Source organism: Mus caroli, chromosome 5 (genome assembly GCF_900094665.2).
Source record: "Mus caroli chromosome 5, CAROLI_EIJ_v1.1, whole genome shotgun sequence".
Lineage (NCBI taxonomy): Eukaryota > Metazoa > Chordata > Mammalia > Rodentia > Muridae > Mus > Mus caroli.
In genome coordinates this window covers 111,621,505-111,632,123 of record NC_034574.1, presented here as the reverse complement: position 1 = coordinate 111,632,123, position 10,619 = coordinate 111,621,505, and the positions used below count along the sequence as shown (strand labels likewise).

At 44.1% G+C, this 10,619-nt stretch overlaps 1 protein-coding gene across 4 annotated transcripts in view; it reads right to left on the bottom strand.

Annotated features, from left to right (window-relative positions):
* The window catches only part of Med13l (mediator complex subunit 13L), a 208,494-nt gene that overhangs the window by 91,974 nt on the left and 105,901 nt on the right, over window positions 1-10,619 (bottom strand). For 3 of the 4 annotated variants that reach the window (XM_021162043.1, XM_021162041.2, XM_021162042.2), the window contains exon 3: window positions 4,104-4,188. The exons of the other annotated variant lie outside the window; for it this stretch is intronic. In XM_021162043.1, coding sequence (XP_021017702.1) covers window positions 4,104-4,188 — 85 coding nt within the window. The remainder of the gene's footprint in view (window positions 1-4,103; window positions 4,189-10,619) is intronic. 4 annotated transcript variants of the gene reach the window in all.

The following is a 10,619-nucleotide window of genomic DNA, read 5'->3' as shown; positions in this document are numbered from 1 at the left end:
GAGGGGAGGGGAGGGGAGGGGAGGGGGCAACTTTCTAAGAAATATGAACATGGGGTGGGCACGTGCATCTGATTGTCAGACAAGCAACTACATTCAAGGAGCAGCACAGAGACCATATGAGGCAAAAGAGATGGCTCACAGTAAGGAGCGCCTGCTGGGCTTCCAGAGGTCTTGGGTTCAGTTCCTAGCACGCACAGCAGCTCACAGCCATCTGTAATTCCAGTTCAAAGAGACCTGATGCCCTCCTCTGGCTTCTGAAGGCATCAGGTATGCACTTGGTACACATACATACGTCCATACCAGTAAAACTCATACAATAAAGTAAAATAAATAAATCTAAAACCAAAACAACAAAAACAAAACTTAAATTGCTACTATATTTCAAAAGATGACTGACTATGACCCAGAAGGTATGTTTTAAAATCACTCCATCAAAGTAACAGGAGAGGACAATGTCCTCTGCCCAGGGCAAATTCCATTCTCACACCAAGTGCTCTCTGAAGATGAAACAACTGCCAGAACCTGCTCAGATAACAGGAGGTCTCAAGGAAGGAGGAAGCACAGAGGACAGGTGTTAGAGACCAGAGTCCTTGGAGTGAGCTGGAACTATCAATGTCGAAGCCACTCTAAAAATAGCAATCCTGACTGCCCTTCTCTAGGCTGTGAGGGCAGTCAGCCAAACACAGAGCTCTCATAATGAGAAAGGGGGTGTGCTGGGCCAAGGACCACATCACAGTTCATTAGGTGATGGAGTGAGACCCAGAGCACTCCTGTCTGTGCAGGTGATAAGGAAAAGATTTCAAGAAATGAATCTCTGGAAAAAAACAAAGCTATAACACCACTATGCAAATATTCGCACAAGTAGCTTGTTGTTCATTTGTTTCTAAATGGACAAATTCGTCCAGCTGGAAGTGCATACCACAGGCAGGCAAACACTGAATGTGACACAAGAAATGAGTGTCTGAAGTCACACTGCTCACAATTTAGAATGGCTACAGAACATCAATAGAGTGAGTGGTGCTTCAGTACCAATCAATAGCCGTCCAGAATGCAATGCTCTTCTGTGTGAAAACGGCAGGACCGCTTAGCTCCGGCAGTAAACTCCTCCTTAATGAGTCACGGCAGTGACATCACTGTTAGCCTTTCACAGAGATCAATTTATACAGCTCCTTCTCAGACCTAAGTAAGAGCCTTTCAAGGCAGTGAATGGAACTGCCTTTTAATTAAGGGTCTTTGCACCTTAAGAAAGGCAGGATAAATCACTTATTCAAGGTTTGTTGTTGTACCAACTAAACAAACAGTAAGAAAGCGCACAAGCCCTGCTGCTGAGCTGTCCTGTTTTTAGGACAGGAACTCAGAATTCAGGCTGGAAAGGCAGGCTGACCTTCTGTGGGCACAAGCAGAAAAGCCCAACAGAAATGGCAGGAAACAGACTGACAGAGAGAGCTCCCCCCACCAGTGCGGCAGCGAGTTTTCACTCACAGAATGCAGCCACCCCAGGATGGAAGGAGAATGAGTGACTACGTTATAGAACCGCAGCCCCAGTTATCTCACAGGGACCTTGAATTACCAGACTCCCTACCTGGGGTAGAGGGAAACCCAGATCATCAAGTGCTTGCTCAGGTGAAGGCTGTCCTGCTTCCTACCTCAGAACTCACTCCCAAAAGAGGTCCAGAGGGGCCCCTCTGCCACTATTTTAATAGAACAAAATGATGAAATCTATATGAAAATAAGAATTATTGACTGAGTATGTGAACTATATTACACACACTCACTGAAGGGCCCTGCACCCCATCTCCCACTAGCAGGCTGTTCATGGAAGGCTGGATGCTGACAAACTGAGACCCAAAGTTTACTGTATATAACAATTAATTTTCTTAAAAAGTAATGGTTCGATTTGACCTAGGCTTTAGTTCCCATCATAAATTCTAAATGCATGCACCCTGAATAAGGAACTCAGCTGCAGGTTCAAGCCGAGGCATGCTTCAGTTGCCATCAGGAATCCTGATGCATGCACAGCCTTGAATAAGGAACTCAGATGCACATCCTTTCACTAAGTTCCCTAGTCTTCACATTTTCTACCAACAAAGAGAAATGCTAACACACAGAACTAAGAAAAAGTCATGTTCTCCTGGGAGGAATTAATCACCATCTAAGAACACAGTGAGTTAACAATAGTAAATAGATATTCTGTTCACATCCCCTAGAACCCTACTTAAAAAGTGTGCGCGGTGAGCCCTTTACAAGACACACAATTGTACACACAGTACATTGTCCCTGAATGCCTTTTGGGTGGACTTTTGTTCTTGTTTACTTGGTAGGGGTATAAAGAATTGCCAAATACTTCATTGATGATTATCTGATCTTCAATCAATAATGCTTCTTTAGACGAGTGACATCTTTACAGAAAAATGCTGAGCAAAGTAATGTCAGGGCCTCATTTGAAGGAAGCAGAGCTGTTTAGAAAAAAGGCCTTTTTAAGGGACTCAGGCCGTGTGTGGTGGCGCACGCCTTTAATCCCAGCACTTGGGAGGCAGAGGCAGGCAGATTTCTGAGTTCAAGGTCAGCCTGGTCTACAGAGTGAGTTCCAGGACAGCCAGGACTACACAGAGAAACCCTGTCTCAGGAAACTCAGACTCTGTTACTTAGTGACTTCTTGCTATCGCCCTAGCCAGGAGTTGGAGTACAAATTTAACAGTACTATAACGTCCTTCCATTTTTAATGACCTTGGAGCATCATCTACAGATTCCAGAGAAGAAGGGAACATTGATTCCCACTGAGGCTTTTAACTGGGCCATTCTTAGTCATCTGTGTCTCCCCAAACACCGCAGAGAGCCTGGAAAGAGTCCTGCTGCAGGAGGTAAGGAGGCAGGCACTCCCACACTGATGCTGCACACTACTCAGGGCAGCATTCTTCAGTCAACTCTGCAAGGCTGTGTTACCAACCTAAATGAGAGCAATGAGCTATAACTCATGAATAAAGCACAGCCCCATGAATGTGAGCAGCTGTTTTAAGAACAGCTCTCTAAAAACCCTAAGGATCCCAGGTTGGCCTTGAGCTCCTGGCTTCTACTTCTGGAGCCAAATAGCTGCAGATGTGTGCCGCCAAAGAACAAATGTTGTTTATATATGTGAGTAGATCTGTAGGGCAGGGGAGAGAGGAGGATACTGCAGGGGTGGGGCAGAGAAGAGGAAGAGGGACGACTGGATCACAGACTGCCAAGTAGTAAGAGAAGACATGGTGACATTTCAAATCAACATTACAGAGGTAATGGTGATAATGATTCCAACAAGGACAGTGAGTAGGTGCTAAAAGCTAGTAAGTGGGCTGTAGAGGAAGGGAGAACCCACAATCCCACTGTGTCTGCCACAACTTACAAAAGGAATGGGGCCGACCAGGAGCTCAGTTGGCAAATTTCTAATTTAGAAGTAAGAAAGCTGACAGAGAACACCACTCCAACCAAGTGACTGCAGGCTCTGACCTGTGTCAGATGCTGTAACTCTCAGAAGAGGTACAGCCTCACCTCCGTGCCATTCCTATTAAAAAGAATAAGCCTAATAGAATCACAAGAAACTGCCTGAAAATGAGGAGCCAAGCTAAGGCCCTACTCATCACCAAGGGCAGCATCTGCAAGAACGTTACAGAGAAAGGACTCTCCCAGATCTGGAGAGCTGTGTAACTAAACGATGAATTATCATGTACTGTCATGGATTAGCTCCTCAACTCGGTGCGAGAAACGTAACTGTCAAACCCACAGCATCTCAATGACAGCAAGGGTTACAGGAGATTGTTTTGTCACTTCTGTGGTCCTGTGCTTACGGGAGAGGGTCTACTTGACCTTAGGAATGGATCCTTCATTTTCAAAGAGTAATAAAAGGACACTGAACCTAAAGACTGAATAAGAAGCATGTTCAGACTGGGAGGGGATGCAGAGGTCCTCTGTGCTGCCCTAAGCTTCTCCAGGAGGGGATGCAGGGGTCTCTGAGCTGCCCTAAGCTTCTCTGGCAATATAAAACAAAAGGAAATATAAAAGCATAGCTCTCACATTGCAGATGACCCCGTGTCTAAAGCCCACGGGGACTCTGGGCGCCCCTTTCTTACCTTTCTAACAGATTGTGGATTGCTTTGAAGAGCAGCGTCCTACATTCATAGGAAAGGCCATTTTCCCAGAGTCCTTCTTCCACAACTGAAAAGAAACAAGAAAAAAGAAAAAAAAAAGAACCAGTAAAAAGGACATCCAAATAAAAAGAAACGTTGACACATTTTTCTATGCAAAGTTAATGAGCTAATTCAAAGGTTTCACCTCAGTCTCACAGGGAACAGAAAGGGGGTAGTAAATGCTGTCCTGGGGGAAGGCAGGAATGCAGGCAGAGAAAACAGGGTTCAGGGGGTTCAGGGGGCCATGCAGGCCCACCGGCCTCTCCAGCCTTCAAAGTGCAAGTCACTTCTGATACTCTCAGGACAACTTCCCAACTCTCAAAGATTAATTCTGAGCAACTTCTATTAAAAAGTAACAAAGATACCATAAAGTAATATCTAGGCAATTCCCAAAAGTATCTGAAAAGTATACAAAGGTTGTTTGACTGGAAGTCTATCTAGATGGGACTTTTTTAAAGAATTCAGATATTGCTAAAAAATTAACTCTTGCTAGAGTATTAAATTGTTTCCTGGACTTAGAATTTTATAAACACTGAACATTTATATTTCCTCTGAAATAATCTATGCCATGGGCCAACAAGTATCTCTAAAAGAATCCAATGCCCATGCAGTCCTAAAGTTGTTTTCCTTTTCATAATTAGATAAGGAGGAGCTCCAAAATAGATGGTTCCTTAAGTTAACTCAGATTGGAGACAGGGGAAATGGTAGCCCTTGGAGGCGGAGGCAGGAGGCAGGAGGCAGGCAGAGTCTGACTGCATCAGACCTAACCAAGGGTCTGGGGAAGCTGGGGTAGTGATGCAGCTACTCTGCTCAAGGGATTTCGGTTCCGCGGAGTGAGAAGGAAACCTAGAGACTGAGGACAAAGGCAATGGTCACAGAGTCTGTGGGGTCCTACAGGAGCGGGGCAGTCTCTTTATGAAACCCACAAGTCATTCAGAGCTAAATACATACAACATTTTAAATCTAGGCTCCAAGCTTCCCAGCTAAACATTAATTCTGTATAGATAAAAAAAAAAAAAGTAGTAGGAAAACTGTTTTATAGGCTGTATTTATCAACTTAAATGTTTTTGGTATCAAAAGAAAAAGACACAAGAAATCAAATAGCTGTGTAAACACACACACACACACACACACACAGAGTGGAAAGTGTCAATCAAAACAAAGAATCCCTAATCGCAAACACTGCCCTCCAGCTACTATAACTGTTACAGGCTGGCAAATTAAGAATGGCAAACAGAAGTGAGCCTGCCTCAGCTGCTGTGTGCAGACCCAGGCTCCTGGCAGTGTTACCTCGCTGTAGTGATAAAGCTGTGCTTCAGATCTGTTTAAAGTGCTGTCATAAGTAACAGCTTTTGAGATACCATCCTCATTCAGATAAAGTGTAAAAGTACTAAACATTTTTTAGAAGACACCATTTTATTACAAACAAAATTAAATAGCAGTAATTATTGCTTAGCATCCAAATACTCGAAATCTTCACAATTTATAGCGCTTTTAAAACATGTGTCTTACAGAATCAGTTTGCTCTTTAAAGAGAAAGGCCATGTTGAAGGTTCCAAGTGCTCAGGTGTCAATGTGGCAAATTATCAAAGCAGCAGGGAGGAGTTTCCCAGCAGACCCCACCTGAGGGGGGGGGGGAGGAGAGAGTGAGGGAGGGTGAGGAGGAGGAGATGCCCAGGAGCATTGGGAAGGGCCACAGCACACATTCCTGCATCCATCCTCCATCTGCACTGTGTACACAGTCCAAACTGAAATTGCTTCAGAGGAACACAGGCTCCCTCTGAGCTGTGTTACAGATTCCCCTTAATATATCACACTGCAGCAAGGGCTGAAATGAACATCTAGCCTTTGGAAACACTTCTGACTCCCCCAGTGCTTTTAACCTCAGGCAGCAGAATCTACTGAATCCTATGATCCAGAACCCGGAGCTCAGCACACTGGCCTCTGCAGAGGCAGGGGGGGGAGGGGCTGATGGGAAACAGTTTCTCATTTAGTCACTAAAACTACTGAAAAGCAAATTTTGTTTGAACCCTACAAACACAAACAGACTTTTAAGAAGCAAGAGGCAGGAGAGGAAGTCCCTTGTTAGATTTGCTGTGACACATGGCTAAGGGGCAGGAATCTAACAGGAGACTGAGAGGATCTATATGTTCCTTGTCTTTTGTTTTCAACTCTGCTGCCCAATGCATAAAACAGTTTTACAAACTAAACTCTCCAATTCTCACATCTACTTCCTGAGAACTATAAAATAAATAGGCACTGCAACAAGACAACATTTATCAACTTCACCTATGGACTGTGCCAAATAATACTTAAAGATCTCAATTTTTGATATCTGACTTCTAAGAGACTGACTTAACAAAGAACTGAGTAACAAAATAGCATAATGCCACATTAATTCTGAAATACAGCATCATACCCATAAAAATCCAATTACACAAGGTATCACTGACTGATCACCATTCTGCCGCCATTGATTGCCTTGTAAAATCTATTTGAAGTCATTAATAACTAAATGGACTTATTTATATCAAATCAAACCTACTCGGTACGCCGCTCTCCTGAACTAGTCGTGGATGTAGAACGCTTGGTATCACTTAACAAATCTATATCAGAAATGCATTTAGCTTGTCCACTGTCAATTCATCAGTCAAATATGGATCAGAGGATACAATAGTAGAGCTAGAAGACATATGTAGAAGTGCTGTTTGTTCTGACCTGTCTGCAACGTTCAGGAATAACAACCCTGAAAATGCTCAGCAGACAGAAGCATGGCTGTGACATGCCATCTCACCAGGCTAACGTATTCCTCAGGAACCTCTAACAGCATGGGTCCTCTGTCAGTTGCAGGATAACCAGAATTTTAATGAAGGTTTCGGCTCTGGGATGTGGCAGCTGAGACAAGACCCATGTTAGCATTTCAATGGATCACAAGACTTGTGTAAAGCCAGTAAATTTTCAACTAAAGGAGGTCAGAGAATTAGACTTCCGGATACACTGAGCAAGACCTTCAGAAGACAGCTATGCAGAAAACAGCCCACATCCCTGTTATCAATCACACTGCAAGAGAAATCGTCAAGTGTCGAATCACACTGTCTTCCAAACCCAGTGTGTCCCACTCACCCATCTTTTCAAGCATGATACAATGAGCATTACCACTGTATCTTTTGCTGTTAATGCAAAACTGCTCTGGAAGGGCAGCCCCCACCTGGCAGAGACCTCTGGCTCCCAGGAGGGCAGTCTGCACCTCACGGTTGACTCCAGTCTTCCCTTATGAGCACACACCACTTAAACATCCTAAGTTAGGCTGATGTTTATTAAATAACTACATGTTCAGGAATTACCAGGGATCAGCATGAGATATACATTAAAGGGGGGGGCGGGTGTTTTTGCACAGATTATCACAGTATAGCCCAGGCTAGCCTCAAACTCATGACAATCCAGAAGCTTCAGCTTCCAGATTTCAGAATTATGGGTATGAAGAGTATTCAATGTTAATGAAAAGCACGCATGTAGTTGATACACAGGATGCACACATATATGATATATACACATACAGCACACACATATATGATACACACATATGACTCAGTTCGGGCAGTTTCACTTCAATCCATCAATGCTTAAGATAAACTTTCCTCTATGATGGCTGTGTTAGTCAAGAAGACTTAACCCCTGGGTTTCAATGTTGCTCTCAATTAAACAATAAAAATCAAAACCATTTCTTTCCTTCTCTTCAGAAGAGACCTGCTTTGAAACATAAACACACTCGGGCTCGGTGCTGACAGGATAGGTCCTGACTTGCCTTTTACACTGATGCTAAAGCAGTGGCTGTCAGAGCTATCACTATGAGTGACCCCTACTCTGTAACTGTCTGAACCGCAGCTGTCTTCTTGGCACTCTCCCCCGACCCCAGCTCAGCCAGCATTGCTGTTCTTGCTGCAATAATCTTGCGCAGCAGTTTACAGGAGGCTTAGCCCTGGCGGAGTGCACTGGCTGGCATGACCACCAGAACACGGAAACACGATTCATTAGCCACGCCTGAGGAGATAACAATGCTTCGGCTGTTTGCTGCCTTTCAGTTCGCACATCAGCCTGAGAATAATGCTCCCTCCTTACTCAACAAGCACATTTACAGACAGGAAAAACTGTAATCACCTTTGATTAAGAGACAGCAGATTTTGCCTATATGAGCCGCCAGCCATGGTGACATAGTAATTAGTTTGTAACTGACAGGTTAAAACAGCAAATGTAGCAAAAATAACATGGAAGAGGGAAGGGAGGAGAGAAAGGAGAGGGGAGAAGGAAAGAGAAAGAGCAGACAGAAGGCTCAGAGACCACGCCTGCTCTGCGTGCCCTGCCCCACTGAAGGGTGGCACAGTGGCGGTTCACAGTACAGTGAGAGCCACCTGAGGCAGCCACACACACACACACACACACACACACACACACAGGCACGCACGCTCATCTCAGGAAAACAGTGGACACTCTTTGGTCATGCTTTAGCTAAGTACTACTCACTGGCCTTGCTTTTCTGCTCCTCTCACCAAAACTCTGTGACTGACAGTTACAGCAGCGTCCATCCGTCCCTCCTTCCCCTCCATCTTCCTTTACCACACTTCTACTGCACCTCTCTCACCTGGCAAACAGCTTGTCTTCATTTACATAAACATTGTTCCAAGCTTTTTTTCCTAGTGTGGATTTTAGAAATACTCCTTTGAAGAAACCCCAGACTGCAGAACAATTATGTCCACTCATCACTTGGCCCAGCAGGCAATCAGAAGCACAGGTTCCCACTGTGAGGACAGAGGCCTTAAGAGCAAGCACAGCCATCCTGCTACTTCCACACCCAGGGGCTACACCCTTTGTGGAAGCAAGCCGTGTGCTGCCTGCCAGCCAGAGTTTGTGCAGACGTTGGTACATAACAGGAAACCGTGTGCTAGATGTGGAGTGAGTGCAGGCAAATTAGCAAAAGGGACAGTTTGAAGCTAATATTGTATATAATTAGCGTTTTAAAAACAATTACTTTTTAGGCTTTCCATAACATTACTGTACTTTACATTACAAATGTGCTACAAAGCAAAAAGGAATTCACACACATGAAAAGTGCAAACACGATGCCACTGTATGTATGCGTACACGCTCGCGCACACACACACACACACACACACAATTTTTGGTTTAAATGTACTCTAGCAACCTGAATACTGCTATTGGGCTTCCAATCTTTCAAACTTGCAATTGGCTACAATCAATTCTGCTTGTAATCACTCCATGATTTAAAAGCTAGCTATGCTATTATAAAGTACACCAATCAAGAAGGACTTCATTAGTGCTGACTATTTAATCTGAACCAATCAGGAAACTTTTTGAATTTCCTTTAATATTAGGGAACAGGTCAGGTTGCTGAGTAATTCATTTATTTTGCATACAATTTTCTGCATATTACATATGAAAATTTTAAAACTTTAATCAACTGTGCTTCAAAAAGAACAGAAACACAGAAGACTCCCTCTTGCAACCACAGTGCTGCCACGGTGACTGGACTGAACATCAGCCACAGAAGAAGCACAGCTGTGAGCACTCTGAGCTCACAAGTCCACGCTCCCAGTAAACCACGCCTTGTCCACAGCGCTCCTTGCTCACTCACTCGGAAGCTTACTTACCCTGGGGGACGGCAGAAAGCACTACTGCCCCTGGCAGGCCATCCTAAGTGTACCTGAGGCCTGGGGCCACATTTGACTTCTACTTCTACTGCACTACACCAGCCTTCAGCCTCCAGCTTCACATCCTCCGCCAGCCATGCTTGCCTAACCTGGGCCCCTCAAACAGCCCTTTCACCTTCCCTCCCTTTGATCAGCCACAACAACAGTTAAGAACAATGTCTTCTCGCCATTGCAGAGGGGACAAGTCAGCCTGCACAGACACAAAATCTTCCACTAAGAAAAAAAAAATCACAGCCCAGAAAACACTCAATCCACACAAGCTCCACCACAGACCTACACCCCATGAAGTGAATCTCCTCAAGTTTACGGTGTTAAAACAGCCAGCTTTAAGTTATGAGAGCCTACCCCAGGAAGGCGCATTTCTAAGCAATGTCACTGACGGTTCACCTTCACAACACAGCACTTACTCTAGGTCCAACTCCACAAGTACCATTCACTATCAACAAGGAAGGACACTTTGTCACTATCACTTCATAATGTCCCACCAATCATGGTTGGAAAAATTAAATTGTAACACATCAGTACAGGTGGCTGATGAGATTTCTTCTTCCATATTCCACAGGATCAGCTACAGCCACACCTATAAAAGCTCAGAAAACTTTACTTTTTTGGAAAGGCAGGGGTAAAGAGACACGAAAGAAGAAAGAAAAGAAAAGAAAAGAAAAGAAAAGAAAAGAAAAGAAAAGAAAAGAAAAGAAAAGAAAAGAAAAGAAAAGAAAAGAAAAGAAAAGAA